This window comes from Staurois parvus, unplaced genomic scaffold, assembly GCF_062004578.1.
Source record: "Staurois parvus isolate SC_StPar_1 unplaced genomic scaffold, SC_StPar_1.0 ptg000145l, whole genome shotgun sequence".
NCBI lineage: Eukaryota > Metazoa > Chordata > Amphibia > Anura > Ranidae > Staurois > Staurois parvus.
In genome coordinates, this window is record NW_028317941.1 from 5,801,165 (window position 1) to 5,827,631 (window position 26,467).

The 26,467-nt window shown below is 40.6% G+C and overlaps 1 protein-coding gene across 2 annotated transcripts in view; it reads left to right on the forward strand.

Annotated features, from left to right (window-relative positions):
• RIMS3 (regulating synaptic membrane exocytosis 3) overlaps positions 1-26,015 on the forward strand; it is a 184,017-nt gene extending 158,002 nt beyond the window's left edge. For both annotated transcript variants that reach the window (XM_089673875.1, XM_089673874.1), the window contains exons 5-7: positions 13,696-13,797; positions 16,502-16,641; positions 17,362-26,015. In XM_089673875.1, coding sequence (XP_089530001.1) covers positions 13,696-13,797; positions 16,502-16,641; positions 17,362-17,574 — 455 coding nt within the window. In that variant the 3' untranslated portion in view covers positions 17,575-26,015. The remainder of the gene's footprint in view (positions 1-13,695; positions 13,798-16,501; positions 16,642-17,361) is intronic.
• The last annotated feature ends 452 nt before the right edge of the window (positions 26,016-26,467 follow it).

Below are 26,467 nucleotides of genomic sequence, written 5' to 3' on the forward strand. Positions count from 1 at the left end.
TGAGTTGTTATATTATTGCAACCTTACCTCCCAGGGGTAACTTTTTATTTTTTACTTGTATTCTCACTGTTAGAGCAGAAGTGTCAGAATGAGTGTCTGACTGTAAGGTTGTCCCATATCCTGACTGAGCTCAGTGCTAATAACAAATATGCAAAAAAATAACACAAAAGTGGTGTGAGAATAACAAATGAAAACCTAAAGGTTTGTTTATTGCCATCTGTACCCCCTCAAGCAGTCTAGACAAAATGGTATTAGCTCATAGCTCTGGCAGGTTAAACTTTACAGAAAACTTCTAACCAGATACTAGGATGACATACACCGATCAGCTATAAGTTTATGACCACCCACCTAATTTTGAGTAGATCCTCTTGTGCCACCAAAACAGTATGGACACCACTAGACCTCTGAAGGTACTAATGTGGTATAAGGCACCAAGTCGCTAGTAGCAGATTCATTAAGTCTTGTAAAGTGCAAGGTGGGGCCTCCATGGATTGAACTTGTTTTAATGCACAGATGCTCAACTTGATTGAGATCTGGAGAATTTGGAAGCCAAGTCAATGCCCAAAACCCATTGTTGTGTACCTCAAACCATTCTTGAACCATTTGTGCAGTGTGTCAGGGAGCATGATTCTGCTGAAAGAGGCCATTGCCATAAGGCAGGGGTGCTCAATCTTTTGAAGACCAAGGGCCACTTACATTGAAGGAAATAAGTATTTGATCCCCTGCTGATTTTGAATGTTTGCCCGCTCACAAAGAAATGATCAGTCTAAAAATTGAATGGTAGGTGTATTGTAACACTGAGAAACATAATAGCAACAAAAAATTCAAAAGAAATGCATGTCTAACAAATTATGCACTGATTTGCATGTTCATGAGGGAAAGCTGGTAGCCTGAAATCCTACTGAATGATAGGGGATCAAATACTTTTGAACACGCAAATCAGTGCATAATTTGTTAGACATGCATTTCTTTTGAATTTTTTTTGCTTGTCTGTCTCTCAGTGTTACAAGACACCTACCATTTGATTTTTAGACTGAGCATTTCTTTGTGAGTGGGCAAACATTCAAAATCACCAGGGGATCAAATACTTATTTCCTTCACTGTAGGTGATTAAATAACCGGTCGCGGACCACAATAAATTGAATGGTTCAGAATTTCACATTTTTAAATGGCATAATGAACATATTTCTCCTGCCCAAAGCATCACACTGCCTATATGGGCTTGCCTTCTGCCCATACTGCATCTTGGTGTCATCTCATCCTTAGGTGATGGACGCACACCCAGCCATCCAGGGTATATGAAAGAAATCAGGATTCATCAGACCAGGCCACCTTCTTCCATTTTTCTGAGATCCAGTTCTGATGCTCACGTGCCCATTGTAGACATTTTTGGCTGTAGACATGGGTCAGGATGGGCACTGGGGTGACTGCTCTGCTGCTACGCGGTCCCATACACAAAAAACTGCTATGCACATTATTTTTCCTTTCAACACATCAACATCAGGGACAACATGTTTACTTGTTGCCCAATATATCCCACCAACTTTCAGATGACATTGCAATGAGATAATCAGTGTTATTCACTTAACCTTTCAGTGATAATAAAGTTATGGCTGATCAGTGTACAGTGCTTAGCATAAATGCTCCTTCGGGCCCCACATCCAAATCTCTGGCTAAATCTTGCCACCTGAACCGCCGCAACATTTTCAAAATCCACCCCTTTCTGACCAATCACACCACAAAACAACTTATTCACGCCTTGGTTATATCCAGCCTTGATCTCTGCAACTCCCTCCTCAAAGGTCTACTACTTCAGTCTATTATGATTGCTGCTGCTTGACTCCTGCTCATACACCTTATCAACTGATCCGCGACTGTTGCCCCTCTCTGCCAATCCCTTCACTGGCTTCCACTAACCCAACGTATAAAATTTAAGCCTCTCCCATCCTCTGGAACTCCCTACCCCAGTATATCTGTTCAGCCCCCACCCTATCTACCTTTAGGCGGTCTTTGAAAACTCACTTATTCAGGAAAGCCTACCCCACCTCCACCTAAGAACTGTACTTGAGTCAAATCCATAAAATCATCCCCCCCAGCTATCTCCTTTTGTACCACCTCCCCCTTCCTTTAGATTGTAAGCTCCATTAGGAGGGCCCTCCTATTACTTCTGTACTGAAATGTATTGTAATTGTACGGTCTCCCTTTATATTGTAAAGTGCTGCATAAATCCTGTAAAATAATAATAACAATATCTGAGTACACCCCAACAGATTTGTCAGAAAACCTTTACTTTCCTTTCATAATCAACATTTTCTATGGGACACTATACTACAAAATACTTCCACAAATGTGAGCCATTGATTGCAAACAAGATTTGTTAATTTGCACACACAAAAAAGTATTTTTCCTAACAAATTAATTTAAAATTGAATATATCCCCATTGAAAGTCTTAGGAGCAAAACTAAATTTTAGATCACAAAATCCTAATTAACAAGAATTCAATTACAGGTGAGTCTAATTATTTATTAAACAGGTGTCCAGCAGAGAGTTGATTATAAAAGGGCGTTACTTAAAGAAAACTCTTTCCCATTTCATGCTATTAGCAATGGCACTACATGGAAGTGAAGTGTCACAAAGCCTGAGAAAGAAAATAATTTCTTTACACAAGAAAGATGAATGCTACAATAATATCAGGAAAGCTTTGCTTATCAGACAAAATACTGTTGGAAAAGTGATACAAAAATTTAACAAAGATGGAAATGCACCCATCTCACAGAGACGTCTAGGCCATCCACGGAAGTTAACACCTTGACAGGAGCGTCTTCTGATGAAAAGGGTTGAAGAAAATCTCCATGCAAGTTCACTGCAGTTACTGTAGCTAAAGAAGTAGAAAGCCAAACTGGGGTGATTGTTTTTCGTGAAACAATACGGCGTACACTGCAGAAGAATGGCATGCACTGGTGTTGTCCACAAAGGAAGTCTCTCCTATAGCCCGTGCACAAAAAAGCCTGCCTAGAATTTGCCAGGGCCCATGCTGAAAAAGAAGACTACTGGGACTCTGTACTCTGGAGTGATAAGACCAAGATAAATGTTTTTGGAATTGATGGCTTCAAAACTATATGGCATTGCAAAGGTGAGGAGTACAAAGACAAAGTGCTCTTCTGTGGGGCTTTATGAGTGCTGCTGGTGTTGGGGAGCTGCATTTCATTGATGGTATCATGAATTCACAGATGTACTGCTCTATATTGAGAGAGAAGATGCTACCATCACTCCGTGCTTTTGGTCGTCATACACTTTTCCAACATGACAATGATCCAAAACACACATCTAAGGCCACTGTTGCATTTCTGAAAGAGAACAGGGTGAAAGTGATTCAGTGGCCAAATATGTCTCCTGACCAGAACCCAATCAAACACCTATGGGGAATTCTGAAGATACAAGTTGAGCATCACTCTCCATCCAGTATCCAGACTCTATAAGAGATCATTCTTGACGAATGATAAAAGATGTTGCAATATGTCGTCAACTTGTTCATTTTATGCCTAGAAGACTTGGTGCTGTCCTTACAAATCATGGAGGTCATACAAAATACTAGATATAGTCATTTTTGTTGTGAGGTGCATTCATTTTTGTATCAACAAATTTGAGTAAAACTGAAGATTTTGTAATCTAAGTTATATTATTAACCTTACTTTCATGTAATGAGCTAAACAAATGTTCTATAAAACTCAGTTTTGTCAAACTTTTCGGAATTGTTCTTGTGTTCATTGAGATATTGATTAAAAGCTTACTTTTCAAAAGGGGTGTACTCATTTATGCTAAACACTGTATATTATATAGCGTGAGATACAAAAGGGTACCACTGGCATAACTACTAACCTCCTGAAACACTGATTCAGTGATCTGGATATCTGATATAAATCCTGACTTTCGAAAAGCCTGTAATAGCATATGCTAAAGCCTGTACATTACTTGTGGTTGCTCCAGTCTTGGCAATAGAATTTAGGTTATAACACTCACTCATCCTGTCCATCTCTCCATCTTTATTGCTTAACATACCCTCTAGTCTTACAAGCCCACTCACCAACCAGATTCACTGTGCTCCCTTTCCACTCTGTTTTTGGAGGACCCAAATCTTGTGTAAGCTCCATGATAGAGCTTACCCAGGGCATTAGAAGTCCTCCTCAGAGTTAGAGTCTGGCGATTGCCCACTCAGAACTAAGCACTACATTCTGGGAGGAGATCTCATCCAACTCCAAGCTGGTTATTTGCAACAGCTCTAATGGTGCAGTAGGGGAGAGCAGTGAATGTAAGTATAAGCGTGTCAGGGTTTAGCTAGTAAGTGACTCAGTCAGTTTGCATTGAATGGTAAAGGTGATAGAGTCTCTTTAATCTGGTCTCCACCTCCCACGCCCGACTGCAGGACTTCTCCAGGTCTTCCCCATCCTCTGGAACTCTCTACCCCAATCCATTAGACTGTCACCTACCCTCCTCACCTTCAAGCGCACCCTGAAAACCCATCTCTTCAGGGAAGCCTACCCCACCCTCACCTAACAGCCGATCTCCTCCACTCCTCCTACCACTCCATCCCCCACAGCCACTTCCTCCTGTAGCACTATCCTCTCCCTCCTAGATTGTAAGCTCGAAAGAGCAGGGCCCTCGAGCCCCTCGTGTATTGTTTTGTTACTGTATTGTCTCATGTACTGTACCCCACTACAATGTACAGCGCTGAGCAAACCTTTTGGCGCTATATAAATACTGTATAATAATAATAATAATTATAATCTAACTATAACCGCCAAAACGAAAGTACTACATGGACTATCAGGCCGTTACCTACCATATGGGGCCAATACTTAACTTAGGGACTGCACCCATTCACAGCAAATACACAGATGTAACAGTGCTCAGGCCCGATAAAAGGTAATTCACACACTGAGCACTGCATAATGGATTGGAGAAGGGCGTGCTAACTTTCCCCATAGCCTGGAAGTCGTGGTGTTTCAGAGAGTTAGAGTGGTGCTCAAAAAAGATTTGCAATAACAAAGGAAGCATGCTTTTGTGTCAATCCTATGAGTAATCACTAAGTTTGCCCCGAGTAGTATCTAAGAACAGATTTAAACTAACTCACGGCTCACTAAAAACTTACACAGTGACAATGCAACTGCTACAAAGACTATAATAATAAAACAGATATGTGTCACAGAGTCTCAAAAGTGTGATTGTCCTGGTAATGCCTGCAGAAGAAACATAGAAAGCACTAGCACAAAGCTTTCCAATATGTCGCTAATTAAGTAAATATTACTGCATAAGCACATTTTATTCATGGTGATCCTACAAATTCCACATAAAATATTCTGTGAGTAGCAATATAGGGTCATAAAGCAGAGATTAAAACATTCCTGCAGTTTGGGAGTTAAACTGCTCACTGTCATTATTAAACTAGTACTAAATGTGTCTGATCCATTCGAAACATTTCATCTCTGATATTTCCCCAAGCCTAGATGCTGTATCTCTTGGGAGTAATTTCTGGTAAGACAATCTTCCTGCAGCAAATTGCCCCTCTCCTGTGGGATCTATTGCCATCTCTAATTACCTTGTTAGTGTTTTACAGTCAAAACTCTAGCCCAGAGGAATGAGATCATTCCTGTCCAGAAAGTTCTCTACTGTTCCTATTCACGCTAAGCATTATTATTTAATTCTCCCTGGCATTATATTCCAGCAGAGGCATAGCTAGGGACTCTTTAGCTATGGGCCCAGGAAATATAATAGCATAGGTTCTCTCAAAACATTACAAGCCACACCTGACACCTGATTTTCTTTTGAATTAGTCCTTAATGTTGGTATCTAAGCAAAAATCATAATATCAGGATCTTATTGACATGCTGTTTTAACTGCAAGCTCTGGGTTAGGGGTAGGCAACATAGGAGATGACCTAGCAAGGCCTCATTAAAGTAATGATGTCTGGGGAGTTCAGAAGTCAGTAGTAACAGAGTTCAGGGGTTAGTAGTGTGTTAGTAGTGTGTATAGGGGTTAGGAGAAAGTAACACATATTGCAGAGGTCAGGACTTTGTAACACAGAGTGCATAGGTCAGCAGTATGTCAACCCTTTCACCAATGCTTCCCAGCCCTTTAACAGCTTCTAGATGCTGGTAGGCAGAGGTGGGGATTTTGTTTCATGTGACTGCTGTGATTGGCTGTCACAGAAATCATATGGAATGCTTCCAATGGTTAGTATGCATTGGTAGCTTACTGATCACTGCTGGCTACCATGCTGGGAGTGTGCAAGGAGTGCGCTCTCAGCATTGTAAGTGGATTATACAGTGCCGCATATATGTTAATGCCACCCGCTGAAACACAATATGCGTACGGCCAGCACCAATTGGTAAAAATGGAGTTCCAGTCGTTTTTGTGTTTATTAAAAGTCAGCAGCTACAAAAACTGTAGCTGCTGACTTTTAATAAACACACACTTTCCTGTCCCGGGGCACAGCGATGTACTCACACACGCAGTCCCTTCTCTCCTTCTGTCCTCCACGGCACCGGCATCTCTACTGTGGGCACCAGGCTGTGACAGCTTGCGGCTTCACAGCCTGGTGCCCACTGTACATGCACGAGTTGCGCTGTGCTTCCTGATTGGTCCCAGGAGACTGCAGAAGCAAGGAGGGGGCCAAACCTCTGTGTCACTTCACCACGGCGAAATGAGCTGGAAGTGGAAGCGGGTACCTGTCAAAACCAGGTATCCACTTCCCCTTCCCCCGCAAAAGGTGCCAAATATGGCAGTGGAGGGGGGGGGAGGAGGCAAATAATTGGAGATTCTGATTTAAGTTCAGTGCAAGGTTTAGAAATAAGTAACACAGTGGTCAGTGACTTGTAACACACAGTGCAGAGATCAGGAGTAAGTATCGTAGACTAATAAATAAAAAGTGAGCGCTCCAAAACCAGCAGCTAATGCACTCAAGGTAATCTCAGCAAACCTTAAAACATGAAAACTTAAATAGAAGTGCAGCGCTAGATAAAATTGATGAATAAAAAATGATAGTGATAATATATGAAATAATAAAATGTCCCATACATGTTAAACATGCATAATTAAGCAGTTCATAAAATAAATAACAGGTGATCCACTAGATGCAGCCGTATAACAGGAGAAGCTGTGTCAGGGACAAGTGATAAAAATGCGCACTCACCGGACGCGCTATAATCAAGCGCATGTAATCAATATCCAATCGGATCCCTTAGGAAGGTGGAGAAGGTGAGCATCCATCTAGAGGTAAGTAATCCTGATATTCTGTCTCAATGGTATACGGTGAAGGCTTCCAGGTCCAGAGATCCCCTTAAGGCTGAATGGGTGCATGTACTGGATACAGAGCTCCCTCCCTCTGGTGGTGGTGGTTAATGGTGAGATGTCCTGGAAATCAATTAGCTCCAATGAGAGCCAAAAGTGTAGTAAGGTTAAAGACTTTATTTCAAAAAGATGCAGTGTAAAACAGGGTAGTAAACACTCCCAATGTATCAATGATAGATGCAGAGTAGTACTGACCTGGTTGGCCTCCCCTCTGATGATGTGCATTGCACGAAAGGCCTTAGTAGGAGCCAACAGAGCGTGACGTCACAGCCGCCCGGAGCCACGAGGAGGCCCATCGGCCATCTTTACTAAGGGGTCAGTACTACTCTGCATCTATCATTGATACATTGGGAGTATTTACTACCCTGTTTTATACTGCATCTTTTTGAAATAAAGTCTTTAACCTTACAACACTATGGGCACCGTTTGTGGCTCCCATTGGAGCTAATTGATTTCCAGGACATCTCACCATTAACCACCACCACCAGAGGGAGGGAGCTCTGTATCCAGTACATGCACCCATTCAGCCTTAAGGGGATCTCTGGACCTGGAAGCCTTCACCGTATACCACTGAGACAGAATACCAGGATTACTTACCTCTAGATGGATGCTCACCTTCTCCACCTTCCTAAGGGATCCGAGTGGATATTGATTACATACGCTTGATTATAGCGCGTCCGGTGAGTGCGCATTTTTATCACTTGTCCCTGACACAGCTTCTCCTGGTATACGGCTACATCTAATGGATCACCTGTTATTTATTTTATGAACTGCTTAATTATGCATGTTTAACATGTATGGGACATTTTATTATTTCATATATTAGCACTATCATTTTTTATTCATCAATTTTATCTAGCGCTGCACTTCTATTTAAGTTTTCAAGTATCGTAGACTGCATGGGTCAGGATTAAGTAACACAGCATAAATAGAGCAGTTGTGAAGGAGACAGAGCATATGAAAAGGGTATCTTTCACCCCACTAGCGATGCCTGTGCCTTTTGGAGGAGCTCATGAAAGTGAAATTGACACCAACTGCTCTTGTCAACAGCTTAGCAGTATTCATCTCTACCTTTCTTTTTGAAAGGGGAGTCTACAGTTTAGGCAGAGTGGAATGTGGGGAAGATCAAGTGCTAGTGACACAAGGGGATTGCAATCTCCTCATCACATGGCCAAGATATGTAAATCATGATCAATGTATTGCCAACCCCTGCTCTGATCCTATAATCTGATGGGGTCTAAGGGGAAAAAAACAGCTACTCAACTTCACTTACTTAGCCACCTCCTTGCTCAAAGTTAATTGGACAATGAAGAAGCTGCACCACTCTAATGAGGTCACCCCTGAGTTTTGCTCTCATGTGAGCAGGTTTAGTATTTTTGAGTCATCAACCTGGAACATGTAGGAAGACCTGGAGTTCTTGGGTCACTTTAACATGTTGTGTTTGATGACATTGGTCCCCCCCCATGAATGGATGTTAGAAAGGGCAGGAAGCTAGAAAAGGGTCCTTAGAAGACACCATGGATAATGCTCTCTGAATGACACGTAAATGTAAAAATGACTTACACGATTGTTATTAGTTATTATTGAACTGGCAGAATTTTGCACATTTTTGCCTTGCAAATATCAGAGTTGGAGGTGGGGAATTTACATATAATTTTTTTCTTTCATTTTTATATTAAAGCCTATATAAAATATGTAGCAACTGAGGCATTAGCGTTTACTGATTGGCCAACTCAGCAAAAAAAGAAATCAATTTGTGACCAGAAAGTTGAAAGACATACAGAATGCTTTTCTAAGCATTTTTAAAACACAAACTTTGAGAGAAATTTACTAAGACTAGAGCAACCCAAATCTAGAGCAGCTATGCATTGCAACTAATCAGCTTTTAGCTTTAATTTTTAAAGCGCAAAGTCTTACGAAACTCATGACCCTTCATTCTGGTCTCCCACAGTACACCAAACATGGAAATACAATTATTTTAGTAAATATAAACTGCTAAATACCTTTTCTCATCAGCAGTTACAGCCGTCTTGTGATTTCCATCAGTGTCCAGCAGAGCACTGGTTAAAGCTTGTATATGAGTTTTCATTCTCCCCTGATTGATGTCTGAGGCTGCAGGACCCCTTATCCTCTGTCTGGACAGTGCTGATTGGCTCTGTGCTGATCACATACACTTTCCCAAGGAAAAAAATTTTTTTTTGAAAAATAAACACAAAACTGAGCATGTGCAGCTTGCCCCCAAGGCTTTGTTCTATCAGCAGATGGATTGGGGACTGTGGAAGAAAGGGGGGATCAGAAAAGACAGGATCAAACATCCTTTTTACACAATGCAGAGGATTAGGTTCCACAGTGAGTATAACAAGCATGCTTTACAGCATATACAGGCTGATTTTACTGATGTGGGTTTAATAACACTTTAACAGTACAAACGATGATGCACACTACACACACTATGCACAGCTGCTCCAGATTCTGTCTGCTCCAGTTTTTATGAATTTCCCCTTCAAAATGTATGTTAAAGCCAGTCACTATTTGTGACAATGTTACCACACATTAGACAAAAGGATTGATGAAGTAGCACTGATACCAAATACACAAGCAGTTTCAGTGCTCACAGAACATTGTAATTGAAGTACAGTACTTAATATTCTTATTTGCAAATTTGAAAAGTAACAAAAAGTTGGATATGGTTGCAGTTTCAGTCAAACACTAGCTCACAAAAATGGACTTATCTCCATTGCTTATGTTCATGGTATTATGTTCTTTAATATTATCCAACCAGTAGATGCGTTTACGTTTGCGGAAAGATAAACTACAAACTCAGCAGTAACTGGAGTTTAACAAATGCTGACTAAAATGTGTGATATTTAAATTGTCTCAATTTTTGCTGAGCAAAAAGAGACTTCTATTTTCAATCCACTGCATAGCTAATGAGATGCATTACAATGACAATTACCATCACATATATATTCTTTTTTATATAGTTTTTACTCCCTAGTGGTTGTCTCATGAATGCAATGAGAATATCAGCTTTGTAAGGCAATATCCATTGCTCTTTCATTCAAAATGTCATTCACATGCTATTTAGGCTAGGGCAGTTGTTGGTCCAGTTAGTTGACCCAGACTGTTATTATGAGTTACATTATTTACTATAAATATGTATTTTTGTTCCATTATGTATTATTTTTCCAGTGGTTACATACATTGGCATACTTTACTCATATTATGAGTATATCTTGCTGTCATACTGTATATGTGCTGGATCCCATAGTGCAATTTGATCACTGTACTTACAAAATAGTACAGGGTATCCAAGGTTGTAAAAATGTAACTATTAGGTTAATCCATTGAACAAGGTATTGCAGAACAGAAGCTCATTTCTAATTATATTTTAAAGTGAAACAATACAAAATGTTTGTAATTCTGTCTATCCAGTCCTGTTATTTAGGCAACCTTGCTACAGTATACTGTATATCTAATTCGCTGAACTCACTATTCTGCATTGCAGTTGAAACCTAAACCCAAAGGCAAACATTTAATATATTGCAGCTTAACAATCCTTAAAAGAGATGTAGGAGATTTTTTCCTCCCCCAATTATACTTACCTAAGTGGATGCAGCATTGGTCCGATCAGGGGCAGACTGATCATTTGGAAACTCGGGCACTGCCTGAGGGCCCGGGGTCAGTAGGGGGCCCCATGAGATGCCCCTGGTACCTTTTTCATAGGCTTTTTTGAGTTTGGGCAAGGACACAGGGGCCCCATGATCCCCTATTGCCCAGGGGCCCCATGATTAGTCAGTCCGCCCCTGGGTCCGATGCGGCATCTGTCCCCGACTAGCTCTAAGTATGAGAACTCAGCGATCACATGACTGCTGATCTCCGAGTTCGCACAGCCGCTCTGGGCAGAGAATGCTGGCTGTCAGTCACCGCTGTCTGCTCTGCCCCACGCTCACTGGAGTGCTGGGCTGTGGAGGGGGAGGGAGAGGCTGGCTCAGACTCTCAGCGGCTCACTGAGAGTCTGAGCCAGGTGCCGCTCCAGCCTCTGGGGTGGATCCCCACTTTAAAGTTAGGATCTTTTCCCAGCCTGGACCAGCTGAATGACGTCAGCCAAGACCAGGCTTCAGCCCGCTGTCAGCTGAAAACTGGTCTTGGGAGTGCAGAATGAACTGCACTCCAGTGATCCACAGGAAAAGTACAACCAAAAGAGCTTTGGCTGTCCTTCTCCTTTAAATATAGTAGCTGCATTTTTTAGGATTTTTTTTCCTTTTTTTCCTTCAGCTAGTACAGCAGAAGTGGCAGTTAAAGGGTTGAGACAAACTACTTAACACTGGCAGGGGTGCTTACAAATGGTCAGCGTTAGGCAAAGCATATGCAAAACCTGTATACTAAAAGAAAAAAAGGCAGCTCTAACTGCAAAGTGTTGGCTGAAGTTTGGATTAAATTTGTTAGACAAGTTCATTTATATCTGCTGATGCATCGAATGCTACCGTTTCCACTGACTGACAATGCTGCTCTACAAGGGTGTCTCCATTGCTCCTCCATCCAGAGTGGAAGCACTCTAAGTGCACACAGGAAGTGTGTTACTGGCCAGATCACCAGGAGAAATAAAGAGGAAAAAATCCTTTAACCTGCATTAGCATATTGGTAAAGTCATTATTCCCTCATGGCTAGATGTGGATGTGATATTTGGCATTCACATCTCAATCTGACCATTGAACCAAGATTTTCAACAATTTGATTAGATCTAGAAAATAATGATCTTTTCACCAATACTGTGATATTTTAACTGATTTCACAGCACAAAATAAAAAATGAAAATGATTACATGGTCTTGCATAATCTCCTATTTCGTGCAAGAGATTGTCATTATATTGTTTCAATGTATTCTCAAGTCAGAAGACGTTCTGTTTTTGGAATATTTTTGAAAAATATTCCCTGGGGCACAAAATGATCCTTTTCACAGCGAAAGTCAGTGGCTTCTACCTGACTTTGGCCATTTAAAGTGATTGGGTGGAATCTGGAAAATTTGCAATTAGCTCTGTATGGAGTGGTCAGTTTTAATATCTAAAAATGCTAATCAGGGCTTTTTTTTCTCAGAGAATAGGTGCACGAACTCCCCACCTTTTGAGTCACCCCTGGTCTCCGCCCTTGGTTTTACCTCCTACCCACCTCCCAGTACAACCCCTTTTACAGAATACAGAATAAAGTATAATTTTCAAGTAATTGAAAATATCAAGTAATTAGTATGTAATGTGTTAACGATAACAAGAAAAGCAGTAAAATACAGTAGATCCCGTGCAGCCAGCAACAATTGATCCCCTACACAATAGACCCCCCCAGCAACAATAGATACCCTACAACAAAAAACACCCCAGTAATTATAAACCGCTAGCAGCAACAACAGATCTCCCAGCAGCCAGCTCAATATGCCCACCAGCAGCCAGCAACAACAGACCCCTTCATCAATCCCTCCAACAACAACTGACCCCCCAGCAACAATAGACCCCCACGCAAAACTAGATTCCTATCAGTGATAATAGATCCTCCAGCAGCCAGCATCAATAGACCCTCCAGCCCACCCCAGTACCCCTTGCCATTACATATGTTCACTGCTGGAGGTGCCAGAACTGCGTTCCCACTGAAAAAGAGCCCTGATGCTAATGAAGTAATTTGACTGAATGGCGTATCAGAGAAAAACAATGAGTGTACAGCTGAATTACATATTTACAAGTTCTCCACAGCTCAGACAGTCATAAACATGTGGAAGAATACATTGTGAAGTAGTGTTGCTAAGCAGAAATAATGGGGTTGATTTACTGAAACTGGAGAGTGCAAAATCTGGTGCAGCTCTGCATAGAAACCAATCAGCTTCCAGCTTTATTTTATTTTTATTTTTTTTGTCAAAGCTTAATTGAACAAGCTGAAGTTAGAAGCTGATTGGTTATCATGCAGAGCTGCACTAGATTTTACTCTCTCCAGTTTTAGTAAATCAACCCCAATGTGTCCACTCTTTCTTGTTAGCATATATAGCACTCTATTATCTAGGGAGCAAAAACAATAAATTATTCTGGTTTATGAAGTTAGCCATTTATACAGCCTTTTTAGATTAAAAAAGAGACACAATTGCTAAAATATTATTAGAAAAATAAACACCAATCATTTTTTACAGAATCCCAAGACTATCAAGGTTTGTAAGATGCTCTGGTAAGGGACGGGGTCAATGTAGAGATTGTACTGCCTACTGTATCTTTCTTGTTCTTCTCATAGGTCCTAAAAGGGATTTCATTCATTTTTATATTTTAATAGGAAATTTGATGTAAAGTAATACAGACCTATTTGTGTTCCAGGAGATGTAAACATCGGTATGGTGGACAGGAATGGTCAGCTTGAAGTGGAAGTGATCCAGGCTAGAGGCCTTACTCCAAAACCTGGCTCCAAAGCAATTCCAGGTAAATGACAGTATGCAGGTAGGAAGTGTGGTAGTTAAGCCTACCTTTGTAAAGGGATTTCAATGCAAGGTGTTGGGTTTTTCTAAAAAGCCATGTTTTTTACATTTCTAATTAAATCAGAATTTTAGAGGCATTTCAGATGCCTCCTCCACAGCATAGATATGGGATATGGAATACAAAAGTAGAAATGACATGTAAGAGAATGCACATATATTTAATTTTTTTTGGATATCTTATGAGTGAAGTGATGTTGATGGGGGGGATTGGGCTTTCATCTAAAAGCAGGTGGGGTTTGGAGTGGTGTGAGCAGTTGGTATAAAGTTTGTTAGATGTATGTCATCGAAAGTGTGCATGGAGCACAACATTTGTAATGTACCTAAAAGAGATCTAGACCCAGACAACTATATCCTCCAAAAATTGGCTATTCTCAATTTTTCCATTTAACAGTGTCTCTGTGGAACAGCTCTGCCTCTTCCTAGACTCACTCCCACCCACACCCCCTACTCCAAATATACAAAGTGCGTTCTACACTAATCAAACTTCTGATAGGTTCCAATAGGGCTTGAACACATAAGGGTCCTCAGGCACTGTCACATGTGTGGAAGTGCTCTTCAGCTTCTAATTGGGAATTATATGCTAAAGATTTATTTAGTATTTGCTTTCTCACTTTAAAACATACTAATGAATCCCTATTATACAACCAAATTTTACATTATAAGTAAAGGTCCACTCTAACGTAACTACTAAAAATGGCATATAGACGTAACATTTTTTTAATCATAAAACAAATAGTCGTCCTTTTACTTTAAAAACCTGTGTAGGTTTACAATATTCTCTTAAATAACACAATTAAAAATTACCAGCAAATTCCACAGAATGTAAAAAGTGTGGTGGACTGTTTAACCCCTTTACAACAACTATATGCATGTATATGAGGTGGCAGGTCACATATATGCATTGCTGTCTTCAGGGTTGGTGCTAGACTATTTTGCACCCTAGGCAAGACCAGCTACTTTCTCCCCCCCCAAAAAAAAAGTCTGTGTGTTATCTGATGTACCTCTACCACCTACAAGTCACTGAGCTCCCTACACGTGGAGACGCCTGCTCTGATGGCTGGAAAGAGAGGGAGAAAGGGGCGTGCAACAGACCAGGGGAGCACACAGGGGCCGGGGGCAGGAGAAGGAAGAGGAAGCTGGACAGGAAGGGTGGAACTTACTAGAACTATTCAGCTGTATTTTCCTCCTGCAGCGGCTGCATGCTGGTGGGAGGGAGAGAAAGAGAAGATGACATTCAGCTGCTGCAGGAGGAAAATACAGGGGAATACTTCTAATAAATGCCACCCCTCCTGTTCAGGTGTGACATTGAAGCCGCAGACCCCCCTCTGAAGCTACATCTCTGGTCTGGTCTGAATAATGTGTCCAGTTTCAGGTGGACTGATATCCGAACACGATTCAAAACCTGGATTGTCCAGGTGAATCCCAGACAGGTCTCTTCAGCTCCTGTGGATATAGAAGTCCAGCAGAAGCTGTCAGGGCACACTAGGAGTTCTGGTTCCACAACAGCTGGTGGGTGACAGGTTCACTTGCAACTCATAGCGAGTCCTCAGCTTCCACTCACCACATCCAGGGCTCTGGCACTGAAGATCCTCTGGGGCAAGGTCTTCATCAGCACATCTGTTTCCTGCACCTTCACACAGGCCCTGAACAGCAGAGCGATGTCTGTGTGCAGAACAGAAATGTCCCCTGGGAGCGAGGCATGGTCATCAGAGTTCCTAGCCAGCTACTGCCTGGGAAGAGGAGGGGGGAGTACAGGTCACCAGGGAGAGCAGCACTGGTCAGTGCAGGGTAGTGGGACACCTGGGGAACCTCCACCACAGAAACCCCTACAACTCCTCCGTCAAGGCTGAAAAATGTGGCAACCCTCGGAATGATGCCCTGTGTCTGTGTCATTCTCTGCACCATCTGAAAAGCCGGTGGGAGAGGAGACATAGACACAGGGCATCATCCTTGTGATTGCTCCCCCTGCTTGCTCACAACTGGATTTCCCTACTTTTCAGGTCCGTGTGTGCCCTGGACCCCTATAGGAGGATCAGTGATACTCCCCCTCTCGGCGGCCCTGAGCAGCAATCAGGACACCAGCAAGCCCTCTCATCTCTCCAGCCAGGGCGATGAGCTGGGATCTGAAGGAAACTTCATAGCTAACAGTCCTAGGCCAGGCCTGTTCCCTCTGTGTATTCCAAGATGAATGCCGGGAGCCTGGGGGGCGACAAGGAGGAGAAGGAAAAAGTGAGGCAAAGGTTGGCTGCACCCTAGGTGGCAGTGCACATTAGGCAGTTGCCTAGTGGTAGTTCCTGCCCTGGCTGTCTTGTTCTAGGGCACACAACATTGACACCCCCAGAACTGTGAATGAGCTGTCATGGACAGTCAAGTACCAATGATCTGGAGCTGGTAGGAAGGTCTTCTGATGATATCAGCATGGTGGAGTCAGTTACAGTGCTGCACAATCTGGAGCCCCTCCTACAGGCCTGGGCGTCACTCCACATTTAGAATGCTGGCTCCTACCAATGCAAAGGGTTTTTTTTTCAAATATCTGAAAATATTGCTGAGCTAAAGGGTTGGATCCAGGTTTTAAAGACCCAGGTTTTGATAATGACCCTCTTGTTCTTTTTTTTATAACCTAAAATTATTTTACTTTTAATGTACAGCCCCATATATCAAGGTCTACCTGATAGAGAATGGAGCTTGCCTGTCAAAGAAGAAGACAAGGACAACAAAGAAAACTTGGGATCCAGTATATCAACAGGTTCTTCTGTTTGATGAAGGACCTCAGGGGAAGGTATTACAGGTGAGCTCCAGAAAATCAGCATACCAACTACAAAATTATTTCTGTACACAAAAACAATACATTTAATGCCATTATTATTGTTTATTATTTATTCAAAATTCAGTTAGCATATGTTAGGAGGTATACACAAATGTGTGGGCTCCATAGCCAGCTTTATGGACCCTAAACTGTAGCGAGGAGCTGTAGAGACAAATACTGCATAGTTTACCATCTGCCTGCAAAAGAACAGAAGGGATATACCAATGTACGCTATGTACAGATACCTATTTCTGAATTGTTATAGGTCACAAGCAGACAACACTAAATATATATTCATTTTTACAAATTGACCAGTGTGCTTTTTAAGCCAAGGTAGGAAATTAGATGGCTCCTGTCTAAATTGTCCTAGTTTCATCCCTGGCCATGTGGGATCTCCTGCATGGTAGGAGTTGGGGAAAGACCTGGCAACCTACCCTGTAAAATAATTGGTAAGAGAATTCATAGAAAAAGTCGCTTACGAGTGACGGTCCATGCAATCGCCAAGGGTCGGATACGACTGAATGGACAGATAGATAGATAGATAGATAGATAGATAGATAGGAAATTAGAGTGGGTCTTGCATGTCTGTATACCCTATACTGTGGAGGAAATGATGCACACATGCACTAGGATACTAATCCATTAATTAATACCTTTCACAATTTGATGTATCAAAAAGTACCATTTGTATGCCTTCCACAGGTCATTGTTTGGGGAGACTATGGAAGAATGGACCACAAATGCTTCATGGGGATGGCACAGATCCTACTTGAAGAGCTTGATTTAAGTTCCTGTGTCACTGGGTGGTACAAACTTTTTCCTACTTCTTCACTAGCAGACTCCAGCATTGCTCCCCTGACTCGCCGACTGTCTCAGTCTTCACTGGAAAGCTCTACTAGTCCATCCTGCACCTAACCTAGGAGGAACACATCTTTTGTTCAATCCTTTCCTCCTTTTTTGCAGCCTAACTAGTCAACTTCCTCTTTTTTACCACCAGATACACATCATAGACTGCATTCCAAAATCAGCAGGTCAATCCAGGGCTCTAGAAAAGGAGGGAGTTAGCTACGGCTAAGGCCCCTTTGCAACACTAAGTCAAAAGCTGCCAATTAAATGATACTGCAAAAAAAAAGAAACACTTTAGAGACTGTTATAATATTTAATGCAGAACAAAATCCAGATAAACCAAACAAAGATACTCCAATCAGAATATGCTCAAGAAAGCAGTCCGTATTATCTGGGTAACACAGAGAGGGCTGTAAAGTCAAAGAATCAGCTGCCTTGGCAACCTTTACTCTTCTTGAGTAAGTGTATAGCTAATGCAATTCTCCAGCACTTCAAAATGCTATGTATCATTCTGTTAAAAGAGAACAAACACAAGAAGCACACTGAATGGCACATTGATGCCAAATTACAGTATCTGGAATTAGATCAATCCCTTTCACTGAGGATATCTCACTGGCTTCTTACCCTTTCCTTGTCAGTCATTTCATCTAAACCAATTTTCTGTCCCATTCCTACTACCTACCCTCCTCAGGCAAGACAAGAGCTGCATTTTACTAAGGTGGCGACTGTGATATCATGTATATTTCATAGAGAACTGCATACAATCACAAGTATGAATGCATTTACATATATCTATATAGCAGAATGATATTTTTTCAGGTATCAGAATATTTTTTTTTACATTTATTTTGCTTTATTTAAAACGGAATGTAGCATTTCAATGTGCAATTTTAGTTTGAACAAAAAGAAATGCAGACAAGACATTCAGTGCTTCTCTTCTACACTTTCTTTTTGTGGCACAGATAAGCAATCTTGTTTAGATATATACATATAACTGCATGTCGCTTTTTGTGTGATTAAAATAAAGCATCACACTCACATTAGTTTTTTTTTTATAAGTGAATTAAAGAATTTGCACTGCACCAAACCTTTTACCCCATTTCATGTCTAGAAGACATGCTACATGCTTCTTTTCATGAAGATAATGTTCCTTGTCAAGCCAAGTTTAATGTACTAGGCAGCCCATGGCTAGCAAAAACTGTTTGCCCAGGGAAGAATACAGCAGGCCTATGTGTTCTTTTTTTTTTTGCAAATGGCATGAAAATTGTTTGTGTTTATCCTTCCAGTGCACAGCTAAAGCATCTCCTACAACTCAGATACAAAGTTCTACCTTTGACCATGGACAATGCCTAGTAATGAAAAAATAAATGCAGGAGCCAAGTCAGGATACAGGTTGGAGCTAATACTCCAGGAGCACACATGTAGCATGTGACCTGATGTAGCAATTGATCCTATTTCTTTAAGGATGTCTACAATAACAACTCAGGGCTGCAAACTGTAGTGGATATAAAATATGGGAGAAGACTAAGATCTTCTCCAGCATTGGTGGCAGAGTGTACTTTTTCTGCTAGTCTTCATCATTTTCTAACAGCACCAATACAATGCCTGCAGAGAATGATCCTTACATTAACAAAATGTTAATGTATTCCTTCCAAAAACAAAAAAATTTAATGAAAATAAAATAAGCAGGAAGAGGAATAAAATAGAATATATATCATTGCTTAAGTTAACAGGCTTCATAGAGGGGTTCAGTATGGACACTATTGCACCATAAGAGTATCGACCTACAATGAACTGTGATATAAGCAAATTTAGTTTTATTATATTCTGCCAGTAGACAGTTATGGGTATCGAGGTGAATATTTTTTTACTGTCCATGATGCATCGGTGCCCAAAGGACTCAGTAAAAAGGTATATGATTATTTCCACATTTTTTTTAATTTTAGGAGTGTACCTTTGGTGGATCAACATATCAGCCACACGTAGCAGCTGGTGCCAAAGAATTCAGACTGCAAAGAAACCCTCAAAAAAGACTGATATACTGGTCCATTGAAGCAAAAAAAAAAAAAACCTATTGTAAAAGTATATTTATTTACAAACTCCAAAAAAGCTTTAGAGGTTATGTACATTTAAGACATTGAAATGATGTCAAAATATCAAGATTTGTCATAATGTTCATTTTGTTGATCATGTGACAGAAAACATATAATAAGATATTGGAAGAAATAAACATCTCAGTGTCTTTTCTTCCACTCAGATCCAGATATCTCATGGTTCAGCAAAGTAGTCTGATAAACTAGGTACAACCACTCCCTTGATAGGAAATTCAGTAGTACACTTGACAGAGTTCCCCTTCCTGCTAGCTGACTGGTTATCTAGGTTGCTTGACGTCTGAGTCAAGTTGGGGGAGCTTTGTCAGCTGCATGGTTGTCAGTTGATTACTTGCAACTGCCTCAAGCTAAAACTTGAGGAAGATGTCATTTGACAACTTGAGGAAGTAAAGGGGAAAAGCCCTTTAAGGAGGATGTGTGTAAAAGCTCACTATTCAACTGCCAAAGACTATGGTTTAGTCCTTTTGTGTAGTCTGTCAACCTTTGGTGTAACTTAATTACTTGCATGAAGAATGACCTTAAGATGAAGACCTGTCTTTATGCTTTGAGCAGCAGTTGTTTGTGTCTAGTTTATTTTGTCTGTGAGCAATACCAAGTAACAAAATGCAAATGTGTAGTAATGTATTAACCCATGAGGCAGTTGATTCTGGTGTGAAACTTTCACTAGGCTAACCAGAGCCAAATGCTGAGTGGTTGCTTACTATACTGCTGCATTTCTTTAGTGTCTCCATGTGTGCCATGACCATGTATGTTCTGCTACACTTGATTCAACCATAATTTGTAAGCCAGGGCATTTCTTATTCCTGTATCATGCCTAGATCAATATTCTGTCAACACCTTTGTAAGAATTCATACATATCTGCAGTCATTAAGTACCATTTTACAAAACTATTTGCATGGTTTGGGTTTATTTAATACGTAAGAGCAATGGGTGCTGTATCCACTGGAGACTGGTTATTGGCTAACAGCAGTTTAGAGTTCAGTTAGGTTATTGGAAACTGATAGGTTGTTATGAATGTCTGCAAACGATAAGTTTTGCATATAACATAAAGCCCTGGATGTACATATATACATTATGGGTTCTAGTACTTTTATAAAGTAAATGAGTCACAAATGTGGATAATTTAAACTAAACATGATATGAAAAAAATGTATAATCAGGTTATATTTAATGAAAACTGCATGCCAAAACAATCAGAATGCAATCAGAAAAGGTAACAATCAGAATATCTGACCCTAGGTTACCTTTGCTTCCCTTTTGGTCAGCAATACTAGCAATCACATTAAAAAGAAAAATAAGGAGACTCAAGAGAAATAAGGGATGGGAGCCCAAACTTGTAGTGTTCGTTTATCCCCGGTTCACACTAGAACACGTGCAGGAAACCCATGATCTGTGCGCGTTTCACACATCATGTTCATATCGCACTGCCTTTGCAATCTGCAGCGGGTGTAATTGCAATGTTGATGACACCCCAAACATAGGTCACAAATGCAATACGTTTGCCTGCATTGGATCGCATGGTACAAAAGTACTATGCAATCTGGTTGCAGTGTAGTACATGCACTAGTTTGGTGTGATTCAGTGCAATTTGAGCCCATTCTAAATGAATGGGCTCAAATCGCACTGCACTGATTCACATGGAAACAGCATAGGAATGCAGTGTGATTCATAGGTTATTTATAGTGTGAACCCAGGCTTAATGTGAATGGCTTTTCTTACCAGCAGGGAGGCAAAGGACTTACAAAGGGAAGGTGTCAGGCTGACTTCCACACAAAAAGTTCTGATTGCTTTGAGCAACAACTTTCCTCTGATAGTTCATTTTCATTGCAGTTTAAATTGCCCAGGTTTGTGACAGATGTTTCCTATATTCACTTTAAAAAACGAATTAGGTACCTCAACCTTGCAGTGGGTAGCACAACTTATTTGATCTTCACTTACAAGGACAAAAATAATCTTGCAACATTTTCTGATATCAGTCCCACCCAAGTAGTTTCAATGAGCAGAAGTGTGTGTTAAATAATATAATGTACATACAATATACAAAATTACAGTACTGAAGCATTAAAATGATTTACAATTTTAGGTACAGCTAAATTGAATACAAATGGTAAACCATACAGCACCATGTTTCACTCAGCAAGACATTTACAGGGTACTCTATATCTCAACTCTGAACCCCCAAGCTGGTGACCATAAGTGGGTAGAAACAGGGTTGATCTATCAATGCAGTTACAGTATAAGAATTTTCTATCCTTGAGGAACAGTCCTAATAATAAATGTATCCACTTGATCTAAGTAGTAGCCTTATGCAAGGAATTGGTGTCAGTTGGGATGGGAGTATGGCCATTCATACCTTTACTGCAACCATTTTATACAAATGATTTTCATGGCTTTTGTTTTTTATGTATGGGTTGTCTTTAGATTATGTTCTTTTGCATGGTCACTTCTGAACATCTTTGAGAAACTTTAATCAGAATCCTGACTGTACTTATTCAATTTGCAGACTCTCTCCCATATAGAGTTGCCACCTCATCCCTTTAAACCCGAACACATGAATTACAGAGCTTCTGAGGCTAATTTAATGCAGATAAGGCACTAAGGTGTCAGTTTATGACACAAAGAATAGCTGCGATTCAGAGGATCGCAGCTATTCTCTGGTCATTCACAGTTTATGACACTCGGGAGATCAGCGGAGAACATGTTCAGCCCTTCACTGGAGATCTGTGTTCTCCCTCCAGATTCTCCAGCCCAGAGCTGGAGAATCGGAGGAACCGCAAACTAAGCAGCGATAATTTACCTCTGCTTAGTAAACTGATTTTATACTGTAATCTCACGAGATTATAGTAAAATCAGCCGTTTCCCAGCATTTGGAGACTGTTCTCCAGCGTTTGGAGACCGTTCTCCCTTCGTTCGGAGAACTGCTTCATAAAAGGCATTCACAGGAGAACTGTGTTCTCCGAGAATGCCGGAGAACTGAGCAGCGATCATTTACCACTGGTTCATAAACAGACACCATAGTGAGTTTAATTACCACCTTAATCATCTGCAGAACCTGTGTACTTAATATGTGTTCTGGTTTAAAGGTATGAGGTGGCAACCTTACTCCCATAACTAGTTTTTTGATATATGTTTAGCATCCAGATTCCCTAGACATCTGTAATGAAATGCCAAAAATATACAAACTAAATTTGGGCTAATTGCATAATTGGAAACACCTATATCTCTTCCAGCGAGGTAAGTTGAGGATGAAATTTGATTGGTCATGTAGGTCCCATATGATTAAGCCCAAAGTGCATGAAACATGTCAAGAGGTGTGACCGATGGGTGGAGATGTGAGCTGAAGCCTGTCTTTCATACAGTGTACAGCGGTACTTGTATGCTATATTATGGTCCATGTGGATTACTGCATTTTGCACATTGCTCTTCGCGTTAATAAACCCAGTTGTGTCATTTGCTTTCTAGCTCAGTCAGCTAACTAGAATTTTTTTTTTTTATAAAAATACCTAATCTTACAACATTGACAGGTTATTTACATAATGCAGCAACCTGCAAAGCTGGGGGTAAATTTCACACCTTTAGCAAATCAAGCCCTAAGTACTTAGGCTGAATTAATGTTAAAAGAGATGCCTTATATGACCTTTTCCATACTGATCTAAACCCTGCTGTTAGTGTCATTTGCATTCTGTTTTGTCAGGGCCACTTTAAAGATGAAAGCAGTGCAGGTGCACACATGAAGGTCAGTCTCTCCCACCGCAGGAGCCCAGCTGAGGTTACAAGCACATATTGTTTAGAATTCTCATTAAGGCCTCCATACAGACTCGATAACGAATGCTGTGCAATTAAACTGCATCCAGGGAACAGAAAAGTAACAATGCCCATCGCTTTTCGGAGGTGCCGGGGAACATTTCTAATATTCAGCAGAAAATCGAAGTTATGCAGTTTTTTTTTACATTGTCAGCAAAAGTTATAAAAGAAAAAGGAAAAAGGAGGGGGTAGATACGAGTGAAATATATGACTGGACTAAGAGTTGGTAAGCTCTCACAAGCAGTGTCCCCTAACCCTCTTGTCCTGGATTTTATTGTAACTGTACTGTATCCCTTTATATTGTAAAGTGCTGCACAAGCTGTTGTGCTATTTAAATCCTGTATATTAATAAAGGAAGTGTAATTGTACTCTTATTGCTTCTTCCCGTGGCTAGAAGTCGCTATAAGAAGGCTAAATTTCTGTGGGTTTTTTAAGTACTTGGTAGTAAGTTCACTGCTTAACTTGGTCTTGTTATTGTTAAAGGGATTTTCTAGCCTAAGATAAAATTCTTATTAATACCTGAACCTAATTAGAACCATGATCTAAAGCTGGCCATATACTGGTTGACTTTCAGCCAGTTCCTGATGAACCAGATGAAATTTGCTTAGTGGGTGGCCCTATCAGTCACCTTCGACCCAACATCCATGTTTGTAATTCAAAGGTCAGGTAGAAAACTGTTGGCTGAACAGCGGATGCAGCCAATCAGATCCAAGCAGGGTCAGCCCCCTGTCATAATACAATGGCCTCAGCAGGAGATTTGTCCATCTGCACTGTATGGATGGAGGAATCAGTTTAAATTTTTTTGGTTCAGCCATAAAGCAGGGTAAATGCTAGAAGATTTTTTTTGTTCAGCCATAAAGCTGGGTACATGCTAGAAGATTTTTTTTGTTCAGCCATAAAGCTGGGTACATGCTAGAAGATTTTTTTTTGTTCAGCCATAAAGTTGGGTCACGCTAGATTTGTTTTTGTGCAACCCAGTAGACTGAACGAAAAAAAGCCTGAGGTCGCTGTACTAACACAAGAAATGTTATTGTGGTGATCTCCCCTGCTGTGCTTTTGTATTCTGATATTGGCACACACCCCCCCCCCCCCCGCCAAAACACATTGATCATAACTGGCTGTCAAGGGCTGCCAGTGCTGATCTGATGCTGGTTTTCCAGCATGTCTGTTGGTCTGGAGACAGCTGTACACATAGGCCCAAAAGTCGGCTGGTTCCTGCCAAACCGGTTGATTGTTGCCAATTTACGGCCCTGGTGTACAAGGCTTTAGTGTATGGCCAGTTTAAAAGCAAGGAATATGTAGGCTGTTTTTTGTAACCTCTGTTGAAAAAGCTAGTTGACAGATTGTCATACTGATCATTCTAGTCGTATGAATCACTGATTTAGATTGGCTGACCCTCTTTTCAGCAGAGATGATATGACCAAGCACTTCACACTTGTAACCAGGACTAAAGGAGCCTGGATCAGCATTTCTCCAGGAAAGAGAAGTATTTCAGTCCTTTTGTTGCTGTTCATTTATCCGTCCAAGCAAGACTGTTATCCGAGTTTTATGTAATCTTCGAATATTGGTCTGCTTTGATCTGCAGTAAAACACTGTTTACTGTGTGGACATTACTGGAGAGGGACAGTATGGAAAAGACCTTTAACAGTAAACAGATCCTTTAAGCAATCTTTACAATCCACACTAAACTAGACAAACATCACCAAGTTTTAAAACTCATAGAACAAGGCGGTGTAACCCACAGCATTCATATTCTAGCTGATATTTTCACCAAAGAGAAGTTAAAAACAAGCCCTAAAACTGTTAAAAGGCATTCGTAAGTGTTGATCTTGATGGGATATTCACAAGGAACAAACACAATGCATTTCCAAACACACACTGCTGCCTTTCTTAAAGCACCAGCAGTTTGACGAGAGCTGTGTTCAGAGCAAGCTAAATAGGAAATCGATTTACACACAGCACAAGCAGTTCTGGCTGCCCCGCAGGCCTACATTGGTCCAGCGCCTTAAAAGCAGGAATGAATTAGCATCAGTCTGCCAGGCAGAGTCAATCAGGCCACACACAGACAATCCCGGAAGATGACAGCAGAGGATATTGTTCAAATGGCTCTGTCACTTGTACTTACAGAAGTGCCCTCCTTTCTGGCTCATTGTTGAATGTTTGTAATGCTTTAATGCTCTGAATGTGGTGTCACAAGGTTTGATACCCGCTTCTATTTGTAAAGCTTTGTGTATGGGAAAAAAAATATATATAAATATATATAAAGATATATTCAAAAAAATAAAGGCCAAGTATGTGACAGATAATGTTTGTATTACAGCAAAAGATAAAGCAGATGTTTATGATAAAAAGGGAAACCTGCATTTTTTTACCTGTGCCCTGTAATGTTTTATAGACGTGGTCTTTCCTGTCAAATCCTTGTATTTTTGTGGTTTTCATGCAGCAGGACTGATGACTATGAGAAATAAAAAAAATGCACGATTTTTCTTTTTGTAAAATATTCTTGGCGATTTTTGAAAGGAGCACATTTAAATGGTGAGCTTGTAACGCATGTATTCTGGCAACCAGAGATTATTAAACCCAAATAAAATAACTGTAGCGCCTCCTGTCAGACTTTATTTGTGTGTATGCATATGTATGCCTAATAATATATCATTGTCTTGTACTACCTAAAGCAACACCAGGCAAACAACAAAATACACAACTAACAACTAAAGCCTTTACTCTTAACATTTTACGGTTATATCTGACAAAGGATTTCTAATTGTGCACAACAAATCCAGATGATTTACTTGTATTTTTCAAACTGCAGAACCAGACCTGTGGCAATTACTTCTTGATGGTGCGATTTCTATGTCTACTGTCTTTCTATGTCTACTGTGAGTGTATGCATGTACATCGGGATTGAAAGTTTGGGCACCCCAGCTAAAAATTTTTATTAATGTGCATAAAGAAGCCAAGGAAAGATGGAAAAATCTCCAAAAGGCATCAAATTACAGATTAGACATTCTTATAATATGTCAACAAAAGTTAGATTTTATTTCCA